The 27,448-nt window shown below is 38.0% G+C and overlaps 3 protein-coding genes across 8 annotated transcripts in view; 2 read left to right on the top strand and 1 right to left on the bottom strand.

Annotated features, from left to right (window-relative positions):
• Positions 1–8,599, top strand: part of LOC133556203 (trinucleotide repeat-containing gene 6A protein-like) — a 108,365-nt gene extending 99,766 nt beyond the window's left edge. For all 6 annotated transcript variants that reach the window (XM_061905899.1, XM_061905897.1, XM_061905898.1 and 3 more), the window contains one exon: positions 314–8,599. In XM_061905899.1, coding sequence (XP_061761883.1) covers positions 314–662 — 349 coding nt within the window. In that variant the 3' untranslated portion in view covers positions 663–8,599. The remainder of the gene's footprint in view (positions 1–313) is intronic.
• Positions 8,600–10,182: 1,583 nt separating this feature from the next.
• ndufab1b (NADH:ubiquinone oxidoreductase subunit AB1b) lies at positions 10,183–16,464 on the bottom strand. Its single transcript, XM_061905896.1, has 5 exons — positions 16,267–16,464; positions 10,688–10,804; positions 10,530–10,617; positions 10,360–10,464; positions 10,183–10,282 (listed from the first exon to the last, which is right to left on the bottom strand). The coding sequence occupies exons 1-4, from the start codon at positions 16,405–16,407 to the stop codon at positions 10,373–10,375; spliced, it is 438 nt and encodes a 145-aa protein (XP_061761880.1). The 5' UTR covers positions 16,408–16,464; the 3' UTR covers positions 10,183–10,282; positions 10,360–10,372.
• A 3,030-nt stretch (positions 16,465–19,494) lies between these two features.
• dctn5 (dynactin 5) lies at positions 19,495–26,613 on the top strand. The gene is made up of 6 exons (XM_061905895.1): positions 19,495–19,660; positions 19,789–19,857; positions 19,929–20,047; positions 21,202–21,313; positions 26,148–26,250; positions 26,330–26,613. The coding sequence occupies exons 1-6, from the start codon at positions 19,613–19,615 to the stop codon at positions 26,425–26,427; spliced, it is 549 nt and encodes a 182-aa protein (XP_061761879.1). The 5' UTR covers positions 19,495–19,612; the 3' UTR covers positions 26,428–26,613.
• Positions 26,614–27,448: the final 835 nt, after the last annotated feature.

The raw sequence follows: 27,448 nt of genomic DNA, 5'->3' as shown, positions 1-27,448 counted from the left end.
CACCTGTAGGTGTTCACCCAGCAGCACTTGCAGTGAGCAAACTCGTCCAAAAGATGGCGCCTTAGCACAAAAAAATCACACCAATTAAGTGTTCTTGCATGTGTTTTATGAAAACTATTTGCATTATATCCATCAGTGAAGAAAAATCCCTCAAAATTCGCTGCACCGTTGTCTAAGCCGTAGGGAAATACAAAAAAATTAGCTGCACAGTTGTGTGAGCCGCAAGGTCAAAGCGTAGGAAAAAATCTTATAGTTTGGAGCTTAGCAGTAGTAAAAAAGTGCCTGAGTAAACATTGAGGTATCCTGTGTGCAGGTGTGTTTTGGGGAACACTACTATTCTGGCCAAGTTCGCCAGCGAGGAGGAAATCAACCGTTTCTTTGCACAAGGGCAGTCACTGGCCACGCCCTCCTCGGGCTGGCAGGCCATCGGCTCCTCCCACAGCAGACTGGATCAGTCCCACCCCTTCCCTGGCCGCGCCGCCGAGCCCAGCCAATGGAACAGCGGCGAGCTCCATGGTTCCTCCCTGTGGGGCGGGCCCAACTATTCCAGCAGCCTGTGGGGGAACCCCGGCGGCACCGAGGCAGGGCGCCTCAGCAGCCCCTCCCCAATCACGTCCTTCCTTCCGGTGGACCACCTGACAGGCAGCGGCGACGCCATGTGACCGTCATGCGGGTCAGTGGAGAGTCCTCAATAATCAGCAAAATGGCGCCGCCGCCGGCTTTCTCGCTAGTCAAGCGCGCGCCCTGTGGAAAACAAGTTACGTTTGTCTCTCTGCACATATGTCCACTTTTCTTTAGCCCAAAAACATATCAGTCGAAATACTTGAATCCTGCAGGCCAATTCTATAATGTGAACGGATGGATACTTGCTTCCAGGTAGTGCTCTTTCACACCGAAAAAAGCTTCAATCGAGCTCATTATTATTATTATATATATATATTTTTGTTTCATTCGTCGTGTTTATTTGAATTCCAATTCTTTTATCGTTTTCTCTTTTTTTTTTTTGCATTTGTTTGCTGACAATGTTGGAGTATGAGCTTTTTTAACTTTGCACTGAATGTGTTTTTTTTTTTCAGTATATATATATATATATATATATATATATATATATATATATATATATATATATAAAATCAATCTGCAATATAGAGGGAGCAGCCAGTTTTTCCAGTGTAGCTGTTTACTCATGAGGTCCTTACCGTGTGTGTGTGTGTGCGCGTGTGTGTGCGCTCCTCTCTTGCCTTGGCACGCCTACCTTACCGCGTTGTCGTGGAGTTTGAGATCAACAAATACGTTGAAGAAGAAAAGCTGACTTAGGAGGTGATAAAAAAAAAAAGTGACATTAAAAAGAAAAGTATTGCACCGATTATTTTTTTGTTTTCAAACTAAAGAACGTTGAGCTCTGCAGTGCAAAGGACTGTAGCCGCAGCTGGGACTAGCAAGCCCTGCCTACCCTAGTGTAGGGGGCGGGCCCTATCTAGCAAGCCCCTCCCTCACGCCCTGTAGCGGGCGCGGGCGGGGTCAGCACTTTCAGAAGAGGCTTTCAATGTTTTGGAGGTGCCACACTGCAACCTCTTGTTTACAAGACTTAGGAGGCGGAGCGTGTGTTCATTCTTCATTTTCACCACAAGATGGAGTAAAACTGAAAAATGCAAGCAAAAAAAAACCTTAAAAAAAAAAAAACGTCAAAAAAAGTTTTAAAATGATAAAATGTTTGAAAAAAAAAAAAAGCTTCTATAAAAATGTTATCATGGATGAAGACGATGCTTTGTAACTCTGGGAATTCGGATCAGTGTTTTTTGGCCATGGTTATTTGAATGATTCCTCTTTTGTCTGCTCAATAACCAGCGATGGTTCTCAGGAAATCAAGCCAGTTTTCCCCACCTTCTAGTTGATAAAAACACACACAAAAATAGTCAAATCCAACTTCTAGCACTGAAAAGCGTGTTTAGGTCTGTAAGTTTCTTTTCTCTGCCAAATAACTGCTTTAAGCTGGAGAAGCTCCACACACTGCTTTCAATATGCTGTCTTTGGAGGGCCCAAGTGTGTGTGTGTGTGTGTGTGTGTGTGTGTGTGTGTGTGTGTGTGTGTGTGTGTGTGTGTGTGTGCGTGTGCGTGTGCGTGTGCGTGTGCGTGTGCGTGCGCGTGCGCGTGCGTGCGCGTGTGTGTGTGTGTGTGTGTGTCTTCTACAAACCAAGAGAAAGGTGATCTATGCATACTGTAGCTTCTCCCCGAGAGGAGTTTTTCTTTCTTTTCCTCGAGATGTTTTTAAATGTTCCACTCAGTACAGCGACTTGCTTTTAAGAAATATTTAGCTCTCATTGCCACAAAGTGTTTTGGAAGGAGAAAAAAAAAAGGTTGAAGATGTTTTAAGAGTCGTCCACATTTCATTGCCTTGATCCCAGTTGTGTCCGCAGATGTCAAGTGGCTTCTACTTGTTTACAAATATGATTGTATTCTTTACACCCCCACCCATCACGTGTGAATGTACGTCCAACTTTCCGCTTCCGTGGGGCGCTGGGGGGCGGGGCTTAAACAGCGTCTGCGAAGCCACGGACTTTAAACGCTTGCTGATGTTGTTGTTGACCCCACTGGAGGCTTTTTATTGAACAAAGCGTACGTAGGAAGACACCACCTGTATTAGCCCTGACGCCGCGCGCGCGTGTGTGTGTGTGTGTGTGTGTCAGTATTCTACCCGCTCTCTACCAAATAGTTGACTTAATTCCAGTTTTGTTGCTTAAAACACTTTTTTTTTCTTACATTGAATCATTCGAACATCTAAACTTAACTGACATGTTGAACTGAGGAGCCTTGGACTTTGCACTTTTTTGAAGTGGCTGTGTGAGCGCAGAGCAGGCAGAGTGAGTGAGTGAGTGAGTGAGTGAGTGAGTGAGTGAGTGAGTGAGTGAGTGAGTGAGTGAGTGATAGTGAAGAAGCAGTGTCCTTCCTGTAATGAAATCCGGTGTACCCGCCTGACAAACATTTGTTCTCCACTTAGTCCAAATAATCAAATGTTTTGCTTCCAAAGGTGAAGAGAAGTGGTTAAATACAAACACAATACAGCTTGCTACTCACAATTCTATTTCCTTTCCAAATCCATTTGTCATTCAAACCTATTCTCCTAATGTACAAACCCTGTTCCATATGAGTTGGGAAATTGTGTTAGATGTAAGTATAAACAGAATACAATAATTTGCAAATCAATTTCAACCCATATTCAAACGAATGCACTACAAAGACAAGATATTTTATGTTCAAACTCATAAACTTTTTTTTTTTTTTGCAAATAATCATTAACTTAGAATTTTATGGCTGCAACACGTGCCAAAGTAGTTGGGAAAGGGCATGTTCACCACTGTGTTAAATCACCTTTTCTTTTAACAACACTCAATAAACGTTTGGGAACTCAGGAGATCAATTTTTGAAGCTTTTCAGGTTGAATTATTTCCCATTCTTGCTTGATGTACAGCTTAAGTTGTTCAACAGTCCGGGGTCTCTGTTGTGGTGTTTTAGGCTTGATAATGCGCCACCCATGTTCAATGGGAGACAGGTCTGGACTACTATTATATATGTTGCTCCAATACCTGTATGTACCTTTCAGCATTAATGATACCATCACAGGTGCTGGCTTTTGAACTTTACGCCTATGAGAATCCGGATGGTTCTTTTCCTCTTTGTTCTAGAGGACACAACTGCCACAGTTTCCAAAAATAATTTGAAATGTGCACTCATCAGACCACAGAACACTTTTTCACTTTGCATCAGTCCATCTTAGATGAGCTCAGGCCCAGTGAATCCAGCGGCGTTTCTGGGTGTTGTTGATAAATGGCTTTTGCTTTGCATAGTAGAATTTGACTTGCACTTACAGATGTAGCGGCAAACTGTAGTTACTGACAGTGGTTTTCTGAAGTGTTCCTGAGCCCATGTGGTGATATCCTTTACACACCGATGTCGCTTTTTGATGCAATACCACCTGAGGGATTGAAGGTCCGTAATATCGTCGCTTACGTGCAGAGATTTCTTCAGATTCTCTGAAACTTTTGATGATATTACAGACAGTAAATGGGGAAATCACTAAAATTCCGTGCAACAGCTGGTTGAGAAATGTTCTTGAACTGTTCGATAATTTGCTCATGATTTGTTTACAAAGTGGTGACCCTCACCCCATCGTTGTTTGTGAATGACTGAGCATTTCACGGAGCTACTGTTATACCCAATCATGGCACCCACCTGTTCCCAATTAGGCTGCACACCTGTGGGATGTTCCAAATAAGTGTGATGAGCATTCCTCAACTTTATCAGTATTTATTGTCACCTTTCCCAACTTATTTGTCACGTGTTGCTGGCATCAAATTCTTAAGTTAATGATTATTTGTAACAACAAAATTTTTTTATCAGTTTGAACATCAAATATGTTGTCTTTGTAGCATATTCAATTGAATATGGGTTGAAAATAATTTTCAAATCATTGTATTCCGTTTATATTTACATCTAACACAATTTCCCAACTCATATGGAAACAGGGTTTGTACTATTTGGCATATAAATTATGATAAAAGCTAGTTTGAGCGATATGGCTGAAAACTGAACCACGATATCACTATTTTTGATCAGTCGTTATCAATAATTATTTATATTATTTGACTTATGGAAAATAAGAAGCAGGAGAATAGTATATTTTATTTTGAAATGTAATTTCCTCTGATTATAATCCCTTAAGTTACCAAGGCAGAAAGGTCTACACAAGCATGGAACACACAAAAGTAAAATCACATTCAACACTTAACAATGACCTCTTAAAAATAACAAACATGTAAGAAATGCTTCATAAAGTGTAAGAAAATAGTGCAAAGTGTGAAAATGTAAACAGAGAACTATTTTCTGCAGGTTTAGTGGCAGGAAGTTACAGCTGTGCTCTAAAGAGTGAGTTAAGGTGGTGTGGTAGTGGTGCTCTTGCCTGGCATCATTTACAGACCACATTGGTCTGACTACGGTCCCTTTGAAAACATCCAAAAAACTCTGCAGGTCCTCCACTCTCTCTCGTTCTTGATCTCCCTCGATCTCTCTTGATTTATCTCAATTGCTCGATCTCTCTTGATGTCTCTCTCTCTTTTTCAATCTTTCTTTTTCAATCTTTCTATCTCTTGAGCTCGATCTCTTGATCTTTGTCTTTCTCAATCTCTTTTTCACCCTTGATCTCTCGCGATCTCGTTTTCAATCTCTCAATCTGTCTTTAGCGATCTCTATAGCTCTTTACAATCTCTATCTCTCTTGACCTCTCTTTTAAAATCTATTTTGCAATCTTGATCCCTCACGATTTCTAATTCAATCTTGCTCTATCCTGATCTCTTTTTCAATCTTTTCATCTCGATCTCTATCTAGAGCTCCTTAGATCTCTCTCTCTCTCGATCTCTCTATCGCTCTGAATCTCCCTCGATCTCTCTCTCAAATTCCATTGATCTTTCTCGATCTCTTCTCTTGATCTCCCTCGATCTCTATCGCTCTCAATCTCCATCGCTCTCAATCTCCCTCGATCTCTCTCTCAAATTCCCTTGATCTCTCTCTCTCTCTCTCTCTTTCTCCCTCCCTTCCTCCACCCTCCTTTTAATATCAGCAGTGCCCAAACGTGGAAAAATGTGCTTAAAAATATTTCATCAAGAAAAATATCAAAGGGTAAAACTTGTGACCCAAACTAAACAGTTAAGGATATTTGAAGAAGAAAACAAGAGCTTACATCTCATCTTTGACGCAAAATATTTTTTTTTTTTTAAGACATGTTTTTAAGCAAGGTAGTGACAATCGTTTTTTTACTTTTATTTATTCAAATGATATCTATCAGCGAAATGACAACTGCACCACACACTTGCTGCACTCCCTAATCCAATTTCGGCCACAAAGCACATGGCCTCGCATGTGAAATGTGTGATATCATGTGCGATACAAGCAGTCCTGCAGAGTGTTCACTTGTCTGCGATACATGCAGTCCCGCAGCGTGTTCGCTTGTGTGCGACATCATGTGCGATAGAGGCAGTCCTGCAACGCGTTTACTATTGTGTGATGTAAGCAGTCCTGCAGCGTGTTTACTTGTGTGTGATACCATGTGCGGTACAAGTAGTCCTGCAGAGTGTTTACTTGTGTGAGATAGATCATGTGCGATATAAGCAGTCCTGCAGTGTTTACTTGTGTGTGATATCCGGTGCGATACAAGCAGTCCTGCATCGTGTTTACTTGTGTGTGATATCATGTGCGATACCAGCAGTGTTTACTTGTGTGATATCATGTGCGATACAAGCAGTCCTGCAGCGTGTTAACAAATTAACTCAATAAGCACACAATTTATTCTATTTTACTTAAGTCATTTACTAAAGGTACACTTTCTATGCTATATAGCTACTAGCAGCTACACAACAGCTATGCACACAAAAGCATACAAGCTAGACATAAGTAATAATTATTCAACAATAAAAGGTGACATTTGTCAATACAGACAAGTATCACATAATAATAGTTACATGTTTTTTTCCACATAACTTAGAACTCCAAGGCACGTGTATTAGAAAGTATCCAGTAACAAACGTGTCCGTATCGTTCAACTAGTGTCACCAAAACAATTACCACTCCAACTTAAAGACAGCATAAGTCCATTCCAGAGGTTAATAATAAATGGGTTAGTGTTTTTCATAACTACCATTGTTCTCTGTTAAACTCATTTCACCTGATCAAAACTTTTCTAACATTCCACACTACTAAATGATACAAGTTAGTATGATTCCTGCTGATATTGGATCGATATCGGCCAATACTAACAGCTCCAATCAGTTTTATTGTATCGAAAGTCAGAATCGGGACACCACTATAGGACATGCCCTGCTGCTTCTAGCAGGACTTTAATACTTCATAGCAGGAAGACATGCGCTCATTTGCATATTAATTGTGTGTGTCTGTGTGTGTGTGTGTGTGTGTGTGTGTGTGTGTGTGTGTGTGTGTGTGTGTGTGTGTGTGCGTGCACACGATCATGCCAAATTGTGGTGGTAGCAAGAAGGAAAGGGATTTCTTTGTGAGTATATTTAAGAATATTTGAGTATTTTTGAGTATCTTCGAGAATATTCTCAAATTCGAGTATATTTCAGTAAATTTGAATATTTTGAGTACATTTGAATATATTGAGTATATACGAGTGTATTCATGTACATTGGAATATATTTGAAAATGTTCAAGAACATTTTAGTATATTCAAGGTTATTTCATTATATTTGAGTATATGAGTATATTTCAATATATACAGTATATATTTTAGTATATTCGGGTGTATATTTGAGTATATTCGAATATACTGAGAACATTCGAGTATATATTTGAGTACTCATATTCAAATATACTCAGATATACATATCTGAGTATATTTGAATATAGTGAGTATATATGAGAAGGAGTGTGTGATGCTCCTCAAAGAAGAAGACTGTGATGACTGAAGTCTTCTTGTCAAACTAACTTGTCTGGGAGCACGACTCAAACATTTAGTGATCACGACTATGCAGACATTTTGATTTCATCTCTACTAAAGTAATGTTCCTCCACCGTGTCCTAGTTTTAACATGACACGAGTCGTAGTGCTAACCATGACATGAGTCGTAGTGCTAACATGACGTGAGTCGTAGTGCTAACATGACGTGAGTCGTAGTGCTAACCATGACGTGAGTCGTAGTGCTAACCATGACACGAGTCGTAGTGCTAACTATGACACGAGTCGTAGTGCAATCCTGACACGAGTCGTTGTGCTAACATGACACGAGTCGTAGTGCTAACCATGACACGAGTCGTAGTGCTAACCATGACACGAGTCGTAGTGCTAACCATGACACGAGTCGTAGTGCTAACTATGACACGAGTCGTAGTGCAATCCTGACACGAGTCGTTGTGCTAACATGACACGAGTCGTAGTGCTAACCGTGACAAACGTGACTTAGGAACAGCAGTTGTAGCAGGAAATTGGGGGAGGGGCAAGGTCTGGTTAGGCTTTTCGAAGTCCTTACGTTTCTTGTTCATGGTCCTCCATAAGACTCTTGTTTCTTGTTCATGGTCCTCAACAAGACTTTGGGTCGCGAGGACCGCTGACGGTGCACATTTGACACAGCTGGTACGGAAAGGGGCGGTTGGATGTTTTATGCACACGACTTAGTTCCACGTAAGTAACGTGGAGAATCAGGCGGGAAGCGACTTGACTTTCCAAGGTCTTCCTGGGCGCAGCAAAGGGTTTTAAAGATTTGTGTTGAGTTTTTGTGGGGTCTGCACTTTTTGAAGGACAATCTTAATTAGGTAAATGCATCCTTGGCCTGAGGTGTCACCACAACTCCAAGATGAATGTGTCCTCCTTTGCTTCCTTGGAATATTTTTACTCCTTTTTTGTTGCTTGGTTTGTTCAGTATTTGTTCTCCTTTATTCCTCTGGATTTTAGTGCTCTCACGTGTACTAAAGTGTAGCTAGTAGTCTTCTGTCGGCTGTACTCGTACTGATTACTGTTTGTAACCTCTGGCCCTGCAGCCAGCATACAAAGCTGTAGAACTTGGGTACAACCCTCAATAAAAGACTAACAATCACACACACGCTTGTCTTTTTTGTCAAATATTTACTGTTTTTTTTTCTTCCATTTTTACAATATTGTCACCATGTTTAGACTATTATTACCCATTTGTGCGGATCAGAATGACTATTGGGATATAAATGGTGCCTTGATAGTGTTGACACTGAATTAGTGTCATAAGGGCGCCTTCTGCTGGACGTATGGAGTCACTACATTTGATCTGCAAATAAGATGTTAGATTATTTTTCTATTTTACAAACGATCTGCGCATTAAAGAAAATGAAGTGTGCACTGCTGGTCAAATAATGTAACTAAAAATTATATTATGAATGTTTTTTGTAAGGAAATACAAAAAAATGTTTGACCAAACATGTAAAACTAATATTTTAAAGATTATTAGAGGTGTGAATCTTTGGGCACCCAACGAATCAGATTCTTACAATGTATTTGGCATAATTAAACTTTCATGGTTACAGGTTAGAAAACGCCTGGTTGCATTGAGATTGCATAAAAAATATTTTTAAAGATTATTTTACAAAATTATATATTTAAAAAAAGAAAGGTTTAAAGCGATTTTTGAAAATTATAAACACATTTTGGAATCCAGATGAATAACAATGGCTATTTGGGTGCGCATCCTAGCAAATGGTGCCTCAATAACACTAAATTGTAGTTCTAATGGCGCAATCTGCTGGATTGAGGGAGTCACTACATTTGAACTGCAAATAAAATAGTAAACTTTTTATTTTGCTCAGAAAGGGAAATTAAACTCACAAATTTGGTGAATGAGCCAACAGCAGTTGTCAATCAATGCATCTTGGAGTGAAATATTACTGCAATTAAAATCATAAATTATTGTAGCTCCAGCACCCCCCCGACCCGACCCTGAAAGGGATAAGCGGTAGGAAATGGGTGGATATCAATTATACTTTAAATGTAAGGAAAATACATTCACTATACAATCACATGTAATTTTTTATGAGGGTCCAAAAATTTTTTTTTTTTACAATATTAAAAATGCACCGTGTTAAATTATACCAGACATTCTTAGAGAAAATTAAATGTGAGCATTTAAAAAAATATATATATCTGTTAAAGTTTAACCAGCATTTGTGGAAAAATACTGTAAGCATTTTTATGGGCACAAAAATGTGAGGCTACATTCTAACAATATGGAATAATAAAGTTGAATATTAATGATTTGTGGAAAAATCACGCTGTAGCTTTTTAATGGTTCATTTACGTGAGGCATTTTTACCATTCATTTTAAATAAGCATTTGTGGAAAAATATTTTACTTTATTGAATTTGACCTGACCAAAATGTTTTTATAGTAAAAACTTTAATTGTGGTTAATTGGTTGAAAAAGTAATCATTAAATATTATAGCTACAGAATATAAAAACCAAAATCCTTTAGTGCTGTTAGAGGCTGAGCCAATCAGAGGCCTCAATACTGGTTTGTTCTCATGCAGTGTTTAATACCAATGTAGTATTGATATTGTGTGAAAAACAACAATGTTCTGGAGACGTCCACATGAAAACCAGCAGGTTGGGCCAACTGAACTTTTCTCCTGTCACACACACAGATAGTGGCAGACGTGTGTGTTGGATGTCTTTTATTAACTTATTGTGAAGAAATGGAAGGAAGAAGAGGTTTGGGAAAACATTGAAGCACAAACACTGGAGAACATTTTGGTCCCGCTGTGGCAAAAACAACAACAACGATGATATCAAATCCTTTAGGAAAGTCAATGATATCAAATCCTTTCAAGACTTGCCTGCTGGGACTCGTTACTCATAAACATCCTTCTTGTCCGCGATGTACTGCACGATGTCTGCAGGTGACATCAGCTTCTCCGCTTCCCCGTCGGGAATCTCAAAGCCTGCGGAAAAACCAAGGTTAAGACAGAACGCGGTAAAAAAATGTCGGCGACGGAGCGACGCTCACCGAACTCGTCCTCCATGGCCATGATTATCTCCACCTGGTCCAGGCTGTCCAGACCCAGGTCTTTCATGAAGTGCGACGACGTCTTCAGCTGCGCAGACAAAAGACCCACGTTACAAAAAAAAAAGTGATGGCGGCCGTCTGGCACGGTGCTCACTCACGTTCTCTGGGTTGATCTTGTCGTAGAGCTTGAGGACGTACATGACGCGCTCCTTGATGGTGTCCAGGGTGAGGGGGGGCAGGTCGCCGTAGTGTCGGCATGGCAACAACGAAGAGAACTGGGAACAGACCAAGGGTCACAGACCATCTCCCTGAGATCAATTTGGTCGCTGTCAATTATCGCGTGATGACGACACATTTGGCAGTCGCAGCTAACGTCCCTCCACAGTGCCAGACACTAATTCTTGCCTTGCTGGAGGACCAGGACTAGCTGAACATGCTTCACTACACGGGATACGAGAAGCCATGCTAACCGCTAAGATAGAGCTCCTGTATCGACAAATATCAACAGTTATGATATCGGTATGTGACTAAACTGATTAGATTGGTATTTTTTACTAAGCACAATTTGTTTTAGTGTTTTGTTTAAAACTTCAGGAATTAAGTACCTGGACACAGGACGACTTTAAGGGATTCAAAAAACAGCAAGAGCCTTTGTCTTCTATTTTATATATAAATGTTTGTCTACTAAAATGTGTATCTTCTTAAATAAAAAATGTATGTTTGATTTTCAGTTTAAAACATCTGTTTTAACATATTATTGAAATCAACTTTTATGGGGGAAAGAAGTCATGTTGCCTATGAACAATCTTTGGTTACAACATCCATAGTAGGCTATTGTAAAACAGGTGTTTATTTTCATTGCCTAAAACACTATTTTGGATAACAACAATTGTGACCTGAGAAAAATCAGGTAATGTCTTACGTGGAATTTGGGTAAAATTCAGGCAAAAGCAATCGACCTTGAAATGACTTAATTTACCGTATATTATCTTATTTTATAAATATATATTGTGAACAAAAAGGAAACGTCTAACATTCAGAAAGGCAATTTTGTTGGGGTTTGAAGTAAAGAAAACACCACCTTGTGCATCATGTAACTAGTCGACTAATCTACACGCAACTTAGACTGTCATCCATCCGTCGAGGACTTTAAGGGATTTAAAAAACAAATTAAGAGCCTTTATCTTCTATTTTACACATAAATGTTTGTCTCCTAATTCTAATTATAATAATGCGTGTCTTCTCCATTTAAAAATGTATGGAATACATGTTTAAGTTTAAAATATTTGCATTATATTGTTATTGAACTCAAGTTATGTGGGGGAAAGAAGTCATGTTGCCAATGAACAATCTTTGGTTAGAACATCTAAAGTAGGCTGTTGTAAAACAGGTGTTTATTTTCATTGCCTAAAACACAATTATTATTATGGATAAAACCAATTGTGGACTGAGAAAAATCAGGCAATGTCTTACCGTAGTTTGGGTCAAATTCAGGCAAAAGCAATCAACCTTAAAATCAATTAATGTCCACCCATTTTCTAACGCTTGTCCCTTTTATCGTATGTTAACTTATTTTATATATACGTATGTACGTTGTGATCAAAAAAGTAAACATCTTCACCATTTAGAAAGGTTATTTTGTTGGGGGTTGAACAGAAGGAAATGCCACGACTCTACACGCAACTTGTACTGTCTGTCATCCATCCGTCGAGGACTTTAAGGGATTTAAAAACCAAATTAAGAGCCTTTATCTTGTATTTTACACAAATGTTTGTCTCCTAATTCTAATTATAATAATGCGTGTCTTCTCCATTTAAAAATGTATGGAAAACATGTTTAAGTTTAAAATATTTGCACTATATTGTTATTGAACTGGGGCTTCACGGTGGCAGAGGGGTTAGTGCGTCTGCCTCACAATACGAAGGTCCTGCAGTCCTGGGTTCAAATCCAGTCTCGGGATCTTTCTGTGTGGAGTTTGCATGTTCCCCCCGTGACTGCGTGGGTTCCCTCCGGGTACTCCGGCTTCCTCCCACTTCCAAAGACATGCACCTGGGGATAGGTTGATTGGCAACATTAAATTGGCCCTAGTGTGTGAATGTGAGTGTGAATGTTGTCTGTCTATCTGTGTTGGCCCTGCGATGAGATGGCGACTTGTCCAGGGGGTACCCCGCCTTCCGCCCGATTGTAGCTGAGATAGGCGCCAGCGCCCCCCGCGACCCCAAAAGGGAATAAGCGGTAGAAAATGGATGGATGGATGTTATTGAACTCAAGTTATGTGGGGGAAAGAAGTCATGTTGCCAATGAACAATCTTTGGTTAGAACATCTATAGTAGGCTATTCTAGAATAGGTGTTTATTTTCATTGCCTAAAACACTATTATTTTGGATAAAAACAATTGTGACCTGAGAAAAATCAGGCAATGTCTTACCATAGTTTGGGTCAAATTCAGGCAAAAGCAATCGACCTTGAAATCACTTAATGTCCACCCATTTTCTAACGCTTGTCCCTTTTATCGCATGTTACCTTATTTTATATATATATGCATGTACGTTGTGGTCAAAAAAAGTAAACGTATTCACTGTTTAGAAAGGTAATTTGGTTGGGGGTTGAACAGAAGGAAACGCCACGAATCTACACGCAACTTGTACTGTGTCATTCATCCGTCGAGGACTTTAAGGAATTTAAAAAACAAATTAAGGGCCTTTATCTTTTATTTTACACAAATGTCCATCCATCCATCCATTTCTACCGCTTATTCCCTTTCGGGGTCGCTGGCGCCTATCTCAGCTACAATCGGGCGGAAGGCAGGGCACACCCTGGACAAGTCGCCACCTCATCGCAGGGCCAACACAGATAGACAGACAACATTCACACTCACATTCACACACTAGGGCCAATTTAGTGTTGCCAATCAACTTATCCCCAGGTGCATGTCTTTGGAGGTGGAAGGAAGCCGGAGTACCTGGAGGGAACCCACGCATTCACGGGGAGAACATGTTTGTCTCCTAATTCAAATTATAATAATTCATATCTTCTCCATTTAAAAATGTATGGAATACATGTTTAAACATGTATTCCATACATTTTTAAATGGAGAAGATATGAAGATAAAATATGAAGATAAGATATGAAGATAAGAAGTTTAAAATATTTGCACTATATTGTTATTGAACTCAAGTTATGTGGGAGAAAGAAGTCATGTTGCCAATGAACAATCTTTGGTTAGAACATCTATAGTAGGCTGTTGTAAAACAGGTGTTTATTTTCATTGCCTAAAACACAATTATTATTTTGGATAAAAACAAATCTGACCTGAGAAAAATCAGGCAATGTCTTACCATAGTTTGGGTCAAATTCAGGCAAAAGCAATAAACCTTGAAATCACTTAATGTCCACCCATTTTCTAACGCTTGTCCCTTTTATCGTATGTTAACTTATTTTATATATATATGCATGTATGTTGTGATCAAAAAAGTAAACGTCTTCACTGTTTAGAAAGGTAATTTTGTTGGGGTTTGAACAGAAGGAAACGCCACCTTGTGCGTCATGTAACTAATCGACCACTCCAATCACAACTTGTACTGTCTGTCATCCATCCGTCGAGGACTTTAAGGGATTTGAAAAACAAATTAAGAGCCTTTATCTTCCGATTTTAAATACCGTATTTCCTTGAATTGTCGCAGTTCATAAAGTATGCGCCTGCCTTGAATTACTGCCCGGTCAAACTCTCTTCGCAAAATAATTAGCGCATGCTTAGTATTACCGCCTGGTCAAACTCGTGACGTCACGAGTGACACTTCCCCTGTCATCATTTTCAAAATGGAGGAGGCTGATTTCAATACCGGTAATTTGAAATCACATAAAGGGAAGAAGATAAAGAGCTATTCAGTAGGATTTAAAGGGGAACATTATCACAATTTCAGAAGGGTTAAAACCAATAAAAATCAGTTCCCAGTGGCTTATTTTATTTTTCAAAGTTTTTTTTTTAATTTTACCCATCATGGAATATCCCGAAAAAAGGATTTAAAGTGCCTGAATTTCGCTATCTGTAAATCCAAGGTCCATTTTCCTGTGACGTCACATAGTGACGCCAATACAAACAAACATGGCGGATAGTACAGCAAGATATAGCGACATTAGTTCGGATTCAGACTCGGATTTCAGCGGCTTAAGCGATTCAACAGATTACGCATGTATTGAAACGGATGGTTGGCGTGTGGAGGCAGATAACGAAAACGAAATTGAAGAAGAAACAAGCTATTGAGCGAATAGCTTTTGAAGCTATTTGGTGATCGCCTTCTAACCAACGATTTCATCTTTTGACCACTGGAGCAACTTAAATCCGTCGATTGGTAAGTGTTTGTTTGGCATTAAATGTGGGTGGAGGGAAAGGCCGGATGCAAATATAGCTACAAATGTACATACAGCTGGCCTAAATAGCATGTTAGCATCGATTAGCTGGCAGTCATGCCGTGACCAAATATGTCTGATTAGCACATAAGTCTATAACATCAACAAAACTCACCTTTGTGATTTCGTTGACTTTATTGTTGGAAATGCATCTGCTTTGAGTGTCGCAGGATATCCACACGTTTCTCTGTGCCATGTCTGTCGTAGCATCGCCGGTAAAATGTGCAGAACAAACGAGGGACTTTCGCATCTTTTGACACTGGTGCAACTTGAATCTGTCGATTGGTATGTGTTTGTTTGGCATTAAATGTGGGTGGAGGGAAAGGTAGGATGCAAATATAGGTACAAATGAGGCATAACGATGCAATATGTACATACAGCTAGCATGCCGTGCTAATCGATGCACACTCCACGTCAATCAACTTGAATCCGTCCCTGATCGTGTTGTTACACCCTCCGACAACACACCGACGAGGCATGATGTCTCTAAGGTATGGAAAACAGTCGAAAAATCGGAAAATAACACAGCTGATTTGACTCGTTTGTAATGTGTTTGAGAAAATGGCGGATTGATTACCTATGTGCAACACGTTCCGAGAGCGAATAATAGAAAAGGCGTTTAATTCGCCAAAATTCACCCATGTAGAGTTCAGAAATCGGTTAAAAAAATATATGGTCTTTTTTCTGCAGCAACATCAAGGTATATATTGACGCTTACATAGGTCTGGTGATAATGTTCCCCTAGAGGTCCAAGCTTACATCACACTGAAATTTTTACTGCATACCTTTGATAAGTGCCGGAGTGAGAAGAGGTTTTAAAATAATTAGCGCATGGTTTCTTTTACCGCATGCCTTTGGTAAGCGCGGGAGTGAGAAGAGGTTTTAAATTAATTAGCGCCCGAGCGGCAATTCAAGGAAATACAGTATAAATGTTTGTCTGCTATTTCTAACTATAATAATGCGTATCTTCTTCATTTAAAACATGTATGGAATACATGATTGAATTTCAGTTTAAAATATCTGCATTATATTGTTATTGAACTGATGTGGGGGGAAAATAAGTCATGTGGACAATAAACGATCTTTGGTCAGAAATATATATGCATGCGTGTATCCCATTTAAGGCCGCACAGGAAAACGACAGTAACAGCATGGTGGAGAATCCTTAATACCACCTTAAACAAGAAGCTACACAAACATTGCAGTTTAAAGACGTAAATAGCCAAGCAGCATTTCAAAGATCGAACATTTGAACGTTGCTGCCTTCCGCTCTTGAAAGACGTCGCTAGGTCAAACAGGAGGAGCTCCATGATGGCGGACACCTCACCTGGCTCTGTCCGAGCAACCGCGTTCTGCGGCTGTCCGCAGCCAGGGAGAGAGGTCGGACGGCGGCTGCTCTCATCGTCACGTTGGCGGCGAGCAACCTCAGCGAGGAGCGGACGCACTGGCGCAAGACTAGGGACGCCATGACGGGGAGAGAAGTGGCTGCTGTCGTCACCCAGCATGCACTGCGAGAGGGAGAAGCGGGGGTCAAGCAGTAGCGCGCATGCGCAACTCAAAGTTGGTGTTTACTGGATTTATTTTATTGTAACGTCGCCGGGGGTCTGCGGGGAAATGATGCCGGCTCAGCAGAGAGAAATTAGGGAAGACAAAAACTCGAGAGGAACTTCCAGTATTTACAACAAAGTATAGCCATAGTCAAAATCTCAAGTTTCCGGTCTTCAAAACAATTTGTAACTCCAGGGGGCGATGTTCCCATGGCGTTTGTTTGATGGTTAAACGGCAAGGCCAAAGAGGAGAAGAAGAACGCTTGCGTAAATGGCGTAAACTATCCTTAAAGGCCTACTGAAATGAGATTTTCTTATTTAAACGGGGATAGCAGGTCCATTCTATGTGTCATACTTGATCATTTCGCTATATTGACATATTTTTGCTGAAAGGATTTAGTAGAGAACATCCACGATAAAGTTCGCAACTTTCTGCGTTAAGAGAAAAGCCCTGCCTCTGCCGGAAGTCGCAGACAATGACGTCACAAGTTGATGGCTCCTCACATATTCACATTGATTTTAATGGGAGCCTCCAACAAAAAGTGCTATTCGGACCAAGAAAACGACAATTTCCCCATTAATTTGAGCGAAGATGAAAGATTGGTCTTTGAGAATATTGATAGCGACGGACTAGAAAAAAAAACACTATTGCATTGGGACAGATTCTGATGTTTTTAGACACATTTACTAGGATAATTCTGGGAAATCCCTTTTCTTTTTATTGTGTTGCTAGTGTTTTAGTGAGTTTAACAGTACCTGATAGTCGGAGGGGTGTGTCCACGGGTGTGTTGACGAGCAGTGTCTCAGGGGAGTCGACGGCCGCTTTATGGACGGGGCAAGCTCAGCTGATATCCGGTAAGAAGCAACTTTTTACCACAATTTTCTCACCGAAACCTGCTGGTTGACATTCGGTTGGGATCCATGTTCGCTGTGATCCATAGTAAAGTTTCACCTCCGTGAATTTTAAACAAGGAATCCCCGTGTGTTTGTGTGGCTAAAGGCTAAAGCTTCCCAACTCCATCTTCCTACTGTGACTTTTCCAATATTAATTGAACAAATTGCAAAGGATTCGGCAACACAGATCTCCAAAATACTGTGTAATTATGCCGTTAAAGCAGACGACTTTTAGCTGTGTGTGTGCGCAGCGCTCATATTCCCTAACAGCCCGTGATGTCAAGCATACACGTCATCATTACACGACGTTTTCAGGAAAAAACTCCCGGGAAATTTAAAATTGCAAATTAGTAAACTAAAAAGACCGTATTTGCATGTATTGCAATGTTAATATTTCATCATTGATATATAAACTATCAGACTGCGTGGTGGCAGTCTTTAAAGGCCTACTGAAACCCACTACTACCCACCACGCAGTCTGATAGTTTATATATCAATGATGAAATACTAACATTGCAACACATGCCAATACGGCCTTTTTAGTTTACTAAATTGCAATTTTAAATTTCCCGGGAGTTTTTTTCCTGAAAACGTCACGTAATGATGACGTGTACGCTTGACGTCACGGGCTGTTAGGGAATATGAGCGCTGCACACACACACAGCTAAAAATCGTCTGCTTTATGCCAAGGGGTACATGAGATTTTTTTTTAAATATTCTAAAAATAGCAACAATTCAAAAATCCTTTATAAATATATAATACTTCAACAAAATATGATTGTAAATTCATAAACTGTGAAGAAAAAAAAACACAACAATTCAATATTCAGTTTTGACAGCTATATTTTTTGTGGAAATGTTCCATAAATATTGATGTCAAAGATTTCTTTTTTTGTGGAGAATTGTTTAGAATTAAGTTAATGAATCCAGATGGATCTCTATTACAATCCCCAAAGAGGGCACTTAAAGTTGATGATTACTTCTATGTATAGAATTATTTTTTTTAAATTAAATCACTTGTTTATTTTTCAAAAAGTTTATAGTTATTTTTATATCGTTTTTTCCAAATAGTTCAAGAAAGACCACTAAAAATGTGCAATATTTTGCACTGTTATACAATTTAATAAATCAAAAACTGATGACATAGTGCTGTATTTTACTTCTTTATCTCTTTTATTCAACCAAAAATGCTTTGCTCTGATTAGGGGGTACTTCAATTAAAGATTGACAACCACTGGTCTATTACATTAATAATATTTTATTGCAAAATTAATATTTTAGGACATCAATGATACTTTATTACATTACTAATATTTTATTATATTAATACTATTTTATGACCATAATATTGTATTGTATTAATATTTAATGACAATAAAATGTTATTCAATTAATATTATTTTATGACCGTAATGATAGTCTATTACATTAATAGTATTTAATTACATTAAAAATATTTTCTGACGATAATAATATTTTATTACAATAGTAAAATTGTATTACATGAATACTATTTTATGACCATTATATTGTATTACATCAATATTTTATGACAATAAAATGTTTTTACATTCATACTATTTTATGACCATAATGATAGTCTTTTACGTTATTAATATTTTATTGGAATAATAATATTTTAGGACATCAATAATACTTTATTACATTAGCAATATTTTATTAAATTAATACTGTTTTATGATCATTATATTGTATCACATTAATAATTTATGACAATAGAATGTTATTACATTAATACTATTTTATGACCATAATGATAGTTTTTTACATTAATATTATTTAACTACATTAACAATATTTTCTGATGATAATAATATTTTATTACTATAATGATACTTTATTACATTAATACTATTTTATGACACAATTAATATTTCATTACAATAATGTTTTATTACAATACAATGTTTGGGTGAAATTCAGGCAAAATCAATCGACCTTGAAATTACTTAATTCATCATTTGTAATCTTATTCTATAAATATACATTGTGAACAAAAATAAACGTATACAACAATTAGAAAGGTCATTTTGTTGAGGTTTGAACTGAATGAAACGCCACCTTGTGCAAAATGCAACCAATCGACCACTCTACACGCAACTCGTACTGTCTGTCATCCATCCGTCGGTCGGAGAGGAGCTGAAGCAACCAAATGCTTCAGATTGACTTTTTCCTCTTCTTTTAGGCAACAAACGTGTCAAACTCGCAGCTATGGAGTTGTCGGAAATGTTGTACAACAAAGCAGAGTACATCGAGACGGTAAATACTGTTGTTGTTTTCCTTTAGCTCGCTATGGGGCTAATGTAACCAAACAGGGCGTTAGCGAGGCCAATATTAGCCACCCTGGCTTCGGCTACACTTCTAACGCTACTTTTGCCTCATTTCAGGCCTCCGGTAACAAAGTTAGCCGGCAGTCGGTGCTGTGTGGAAGCCAAAACATCGTACTTAACGGAAAAGTAGGTGCAATGTGTAGTCATTGATGAGGACAAAAACAATGGTGTTGACTGGTGTTTGTTTCCCCCTGCAGACAATTGTCATGAATGATTGCATCATCAGGGGGGACCTGGCTAATGTCCGGGTGGGCAGACACTGTGTGGTCAAAAGCAGGAGTGTCATTCGGCCGCCTTTCAAAAAATTCAGCAAAGGGTAACATCTTTTTAGTCACTTATTTCCATCTTTGAAGTGATCGTAGATGACCACCATGTATCTAGGAGGGTGAAGTTAGTCGGCGAGACCATAGACATCATATAAGTGGACGTAGCATTGGCTGCTGTCACGTGAGATATTGGGCCTCCATCTTGAAGTGGTGATGAGGAGCTGTCACGCCAAATTTCTTGGTTTTATTCTGAATCCTGTGAAACAGATTGGTGGTTTTAGCTGATATAAAGACTTTCAGGTGTTTATTATATATGTTTAAGTATTTGGCAGACACTTTTATCCAAAGCAACATACATGAAAAATACGTATAAAACAATCACTGTAAACATTATCATTTAAGGGAAGAATGTAATACAGAATATCAATACAAAGTGTCAAAACAGAATAAACTCTCTGCTGTTGTAGCAACAGAGATAAAGTCTATGGGTCCCTAAGATATATAGATATCTAATGTATTCATACATTGTTTATGTATGATATACACATGTATATATGACCTAATCATATTGTTTCTTCAATTTAAAAATAGCTGACCGTTTTTTTCCCCCCTTCACTGGGATTATATTCTCAGTTTTAATCTCAGACATCTGATCATTTATAGCATATAAAAATATTATTTTACTGTTAAGCAAACTTTGAATAATAAAACACACCAAAATATGTGTCCTTTATCATAGCTACACGTATGACAAAAAAAATGTGCGAAAATCAGTGGTATTCAATGAGGTAAGATTAATTAAATGCGCTGACAATTCATTGCTCCTGACAAATGAATTACACTGAGTGGAGCAGATCACCACTCCAAGATGGCGGCCGCGCGTCTCGTCAGCGGCAGTAGGCAGTAGCACTCAGTGCTGCGTCTACTTTTAAGATGTCTATGGGCGAGACTGATGCTTCGTACATGTCATGATCATTGAATCATTTTGTCACTCCCGCAAAAATAATGCTACCAAAATATGAATAAATGTGTCTCTGATCACAAAGTTTATTAATGTAAAATGATTGATGATAAGGTGTGTTCATGGCAAAATGTGTATTTAGAGGGTTTTTTTAATAGTTTTTTTTAAAGTGACACATTTTGCAAACTTAGAGGCTGCATGCCGACAAGATTGTATTTCACTATTCTCGCTTCTTGCACGCAGAGTGGCGTTCTTCCCACTGCACATCGGCGACCACGTATTCATCGAGGAGGACTGTGTGGTCAACGCGGCCCAGATCGGCTCCTACGTCCACATCGGCAAGAACTGTGTCATAGTGAGTGCATGCACATACACACTCAAACACACACACACACACACACACACACACACACACAGTGTAATGAGTCACAAGATAGTCATGTTGGGACCAGAGGTTAGAATTTTGTGGTTTTCTGCAGAATGTGTTAAAGAGCCAAAGACACACAGAAGATGTTATTTTATGACAATAACAATAATAATTTAGTAAAATAATGATATTTTATGACATTAATAATATTTAATGACAATAACAATAATAATTTAGGACATTAATAACATTTTATGGCAGTATTATTGTATTTCAATAATAAAATTCTAGGACATTAATGATATTTGATTACAATAATAATATTTTATGACATTAATACTATTTTATGGCAATAATATTTTATTACAATAAGAATATTTTATTACATTGATATTATTTTATGACAATAATCGTATTTAGACTTAGACTTCCTTTTTATTGTCATTCAAATTTGAAGTTTACAGTACAAATGAGAACAACATTTTGTTGCATTAGCTCATGGTAGTGCAGGATAAAAAAAAATAATAATAAAAAAAAAGCAATAAGGTGCAGATATAAATAAATAGATTACTGTACAGATAAATACATTGGACTTTTTCACATGTGTCCATGTTTATGGATGTATGTTATATTGTCTTTTTTATTCCAGCGAGTTAATCCATTTTGTGGGGAGTTGAGGGGATAATTTAATTATGATGTGTTCAAGAGTCTTACGGCCTGAGGGAAGAAGCTGTTACAGAACCTGAAGGTTCTGCTACGGAGGCTGCGGAACCTCCAGGCTCCAGTAGTTGTCCATTTACGAGGAGGGCAACATCTCAGCCGGTGCTCAGGGAGATGGCACTGGAGGTGTTGTCCCCCACTCTCAGAGACTGGGGTCTGTCTGTGAGGAAGTCAAGCAGCCAGTTGCATTTATTACATTAATAATATTTTATGACAATAACAATATTTTATTACAATAACAATGTTTAGCACATTAAAATTGTATTAATATAATAATATTTTATTACAATAATATTTTATTACAATAATATTTTATGACCAAAGTAATATTTTATTACAATAATAACTTATGACCAAAATATGTTATTACAACAATAATATTTTAGGACATTAATAATATTTTATAACATTAATATTTTATTACAATAATATTCTACTACATTAACAATATTGTATTATATTTTATGAAACTATTTTATTATGAAAATATTTTATTACAACATAATATTATATTACAATAATAATATTCTATTACAGATTGTAGCTGAGATAGGCGCCAGCGCCTCCCGCGACCCCAAAAGGGAATAAGCGGTAGAAAATGGATGGATGGATAGTTTATGATCATAATAATATTTTATTATATTAATAATATATCACATTAATAATATTTTATTGCAATAATATTTAATTACATTAATAATATTACATGATGATATTTTATTACTATAGTAATATTTCATTACATTAATACAATTTTTGGACAATATTAATATTTTATTACAATAATGTTTTATTTCAATATTAATATTTTATTACATTAATGCTGGTAAAAATGTGATCATATGCCGTCTGCCAACAAAATATGTTAAAAGTTATAATTACCATATTTTCCAGACAATAGAGGGGTGTATAAGCCACACCCACAAAATTTTAGAAGGGACTTTAAGACACAAATATATACGTTGCGAAATGAGTTATTTACACAGAAATATTTAGTAAATGTTAATTACATTTAGTAAATGTTAATTTACATACCGTAATTGTTTCCAAATGCTGTCTATAACACGACAGTAAAACGACTGCTCAAACAAAACAGAAGTCATCGTCACAGTGCTATGTTAACATGCTAACAATAGCATGCTCATTAGTGAATTGCCAAAATATGACAGTGAGGCGTATACCTCCCAAATTAGCTAAAAAAGCTAGCATGCTAAAATTCTCAAGTGTCTACCTGAAAAATGTGTTAAAAATGCTAGCCTGCTAACGATAGCATGCATCAAGAACCAAAATATGACTCTGCTATATACCTTTAAATTAGCATGTTAAATTAGTATGCTAACATGCTTACTTTAACGTGTAATATTTAGTGAAATGCCTAAATATGAGAGGCGTATACATGCTGAATTAGCTAAAAAAAAAAGCTAGCATGCTAATATGCTAACTGTAACATGTGATAAGTACTTGAATATAATACTTGGAAGTGTCTACCTGAAAAATGTGTTTAAAATGCTAGCCTGCTAACGATAGCTTGTATCAAGTACCAGGGCGTCACTAGACCTAATACTGTACTGGGGCACACCTGGGGCACAAATAATTCATGTGAGCGTGCAAAGCGCTCAAGCAAAAACATTTTTAGCACTTATTTATCATAAAAAAATACATAAATAGTGCTTTAAACTATGAAATCATATCAGATTATGTTGTATGGATCTTTGATTAACCACCTGAAATTAACTAATGCATTTGACCTACTTGTGCACTTTTTTACTTCAGACTTCTAAACTGCTACTGGTAAAAGCAAAGAGGAAGAGCAATGAATCTTTTTGAAATACATATTGCAGTAATCATCTGCAAATTTAACATCTACAAAAGTAAAACAAAAAATAAAGCACCCCTACATCTCTGGGTTCTTTTATATTATTTAATTTCCATTTATGGCATTGTGGCTAATCCTATTTCAGATACGCAAAACTATAAAATATACACAAAACAATAAAGCCACAGTAGTAGAATAAATGAACAACTGTTGTGTGTCTGTTCAGGGAATCATTTTCTGAGAAGTAAACTGTAACGTCTCGTTTTCACTTTTGCAAAGTGGTCAATCACTCTGGACAGACATGGAAATATTACAGTAACTGTTATACAGTTGACCAGTGGTTCCCAACTGCTGGGTCGTGACATAAAAGTGGATTGTGTGTCATTTTCAGTGAGTCGCAGTCAGATGTGTGCATGAAAAGAAAAAAGTTTAGGGAGAAACAAATCTAATTGTGGCAACAAAACCAGACATTTTTAGCCATTTTTCTAGTGACTATTAGTGAGTATTTTAGCAAAAGGCAAACCGACTATTAAGTTGGAGGAGGACTCAGGACAGACATGGAAATATATTTTTAAAAAATCTAAATGGGGCAACAAAACCCGATATTTTCAGCCGTCTTTCTGAAAACAAATACAGAAATGTTACTATTTTTTCTGGAAACAAAACCAGATGCTTTAGCTGTAGCCATTTTTCTGGTGACAAAACAAGATTATTTTAGTCAAAGTCACACCGATTGACAAGACTGTGCTATTTTTCTGTGAAATAAACTTGAATGATTTAAAAATTTGGCTCACGACTTGATGATATGGAAACATTTTTTTCTTCCTGAAGATAAACCATTTGAGAAGCACTCAACTCACACATGCTTACTCCAAATCATCATTGATGCAGAACCAGCAGACAATAACCAACATTATGTTTCATGTTCATTGGAAATTCCCCCGACAGCTCGTACAGCAAATGAATATATTTGTCTTGATAAAAGGAATAACGTTAGCTAACTTAGCATCAACTTAAGACAATGATGTTGCCTAGCTAGCTAGGACTTCACTTACATCTCTCATTCCTCGCCTCTTCTTCCCTGCTGCGGCCGAATAACTTTCTGATATCCATCTAGGAGTTACAGTTTGAGTCAAATCAAAATAATATAATTAACAAATTGTTGTTGGCTAACGTTACCTACCTCAGCAGTGATTCGCATTCCCCCCCCCCCCCTCTCTCTCTCTCAACTGAAGTTTTGATCCACACGTGAATAAATTACCATATTAATTAGCCATGTGGTCATTGTTACGTGGAGTGAATACAGTAGCAATCAATTACCATTCTAAGTAGTATGTGCGCTGTTGTCTATGTTATGTAGACTTAAAACTCTGAAGCGTTTTTTTTTATTGGTGAAATTTTTACTGGGGCAGTGCAGATCAACACCGGGGCACGTGCCCCAGTGAAATCTGTCTGGCGACGCCACTGTCAAGTACCAAAATATACCTACGAAAAAAGGTAGCATATTGAGGTTAGCATGCTAACAGTACATAATTATCAAAAAAGCTAGCATGCCAACATTAGAAGGTTAAAAAAAGCTATGTGCCACACTTTGGACACCGATTACACTGCAGTACTTTAATGGACTGTTGTGGTTTTACTCTGACTACTTCAGTGGGAAAGATATTCTTGTGTGTCCTTTTCATGCAACTGATCAAAATAATCACTTGCCTGTTTCTCTTTGTGCAGTTAATCTTCCACTAGAGGGCAGCAGTCCATTTAGAATCACTAAATATCTAAACAAAACAACTGTGAAGTTAATTTGCATCTTTATGAGGAAATGTCAGAGCAACATGAAATAATGTTCCGTTTCATTCCTTGTGCTTTTTTTAAAATTTTGGGTCTGAAAACACAATTTTTTTTTTTTTTTTTTTTTTTGGAGGACCAATGACCAGAACGTAATGTGTTCATGTTGTGTTTATTAATTAACATGTAACTTGATGTCAGTGTTTAGGAAACAAATGTGTGTTTATTGATTAGCTGTTGGCCTTTGCTTTTTAACACTTCACAACGGGACTGTCGCTTTTGTTTACAATTCCCCACAGTAGGTGGTGGTATGCAGTTTCACACAACTGGTCCGCCAGAGAGTAAAAAAACGCAGCAAGAGGGTATCAGTGTTGAAAACTTTCAGCGACTACTGAATATTCTGAGAAAGGTTATATATATAAACATGTATAACCTTTCTCAGAATATTCAGTATTGCAAATCAATTATGCAAATGAAATGGTTAGATCTCTGTGTCCCCAGGGTCGTCGCTGCGTCCTGAAAGACTGCTGCAAGATCCTAGACAACACGGTTCTTCCTCCGGAGACGGTGGTGCCTCCTTTCACCGTATTCTCGGGATGTCCAGGTCTCTTAGCATGCTAGCTTTTTTAGCTAATTTAGCAGGTAAAAGTCTCACTATTGAAAACACTCGCCATCTTCCGCAGGTCTGTTTTCGGGCGAGTTGCCGGAGTGCACGCAGGACCTGATGATCGACGTCACCAAGAGTTACTACCAGAAGTTTCTTCCTCTCAGCCAAATCTGAGCACCGCCGCCATGTTGGCAGCGAATGCTCACGACAAACTTGGACCAAAACCCGAGCAACATGAACTTTTCACACCTTTTATTGGCTTCACTTGTGTGCAAAGTAATCAATGTGTCCACAAATAAAATAAAAATGTATATAAATGTGACAGTAAATGTAAAATAAATTATATTCTGTGGGAAAAGATTTTATGTAATTTAAAGTGTTATTTAGAACAGTTGTTTTCATTTCTAAAAACCCTGGATGTATGTGTATGATGCTGAATTTTTTTTTTTTAAATCAGTCGCTAATATATTTCAAATATATAGTATACATAATAAAAACTAGACGACTTGACATTTTGATCCATTGATACAAGAAGTGCGTTGGGACAATTTGTGACGCTTTGGCACCAACTAGTGGTCAGGTGTAGAAATGCTTCATTTCTTGTGAAATTTCATTGAAACTGATTCAACTTTAAAAAAGACTCATATATAAATATACACACACATATATATATATATATATACACACATACATACATATATATACACATGTACACATATGTATAAATATATACACTATATATATATATACATAAATATATACACACACTCACATATACACACAATTATTGGACAACAAAGTCAAAATTATGAAGGGAAAAAAAGGAATTTCTAAGAAGAACATTGACGATAGGAGGGGCCATAGAGGTCGGGTGCATTGTGAGCTGGGCGGCAGCCGAAGGCAGGGCACTTGGCGGTCCGATCCTCGGCTACAGAAGCTAGCTCTTGGGACGTGGAACGTCACCTCACTGGGGGGGAAGGAGCCTGAGCTAGTGCGCGAGGTAGAGAAGTTCCGGCTGGATATAGTCGGACTCACCTCGACGCACAGCAAGGGCTCTGGAACCAGTTCTCTCGAGAGGGACTGGACCCTCTTCCACTCTGGCGTTGCCGGCAGTGAGAGGCGACGGGCTGGGGTGGCAATTCTCGTTGCCCCCAGGCTCAAAGCCTGCACGTTTGAGTTCAACCCAGTGGACGAG

Source organism: Nerophis ophidion, linkage group LG07, assembly GCF_033978795.1.
Source record: "Nerophis ophidion isolate RoL-2023_Sa linkage group LG07, RoL_Noph_v1.0, whole genome shotgun sequence".
NCBI classification, from domain to species: Eukaryota; Metazoa; Chordata; class Actinopteri; order Syngnathiformes; family Syngnathidae; genus Nerophis; species Nerophis ophidion.
This window is presented reverse-complemented; position numbering and strand designations above follow the sequence as displayed.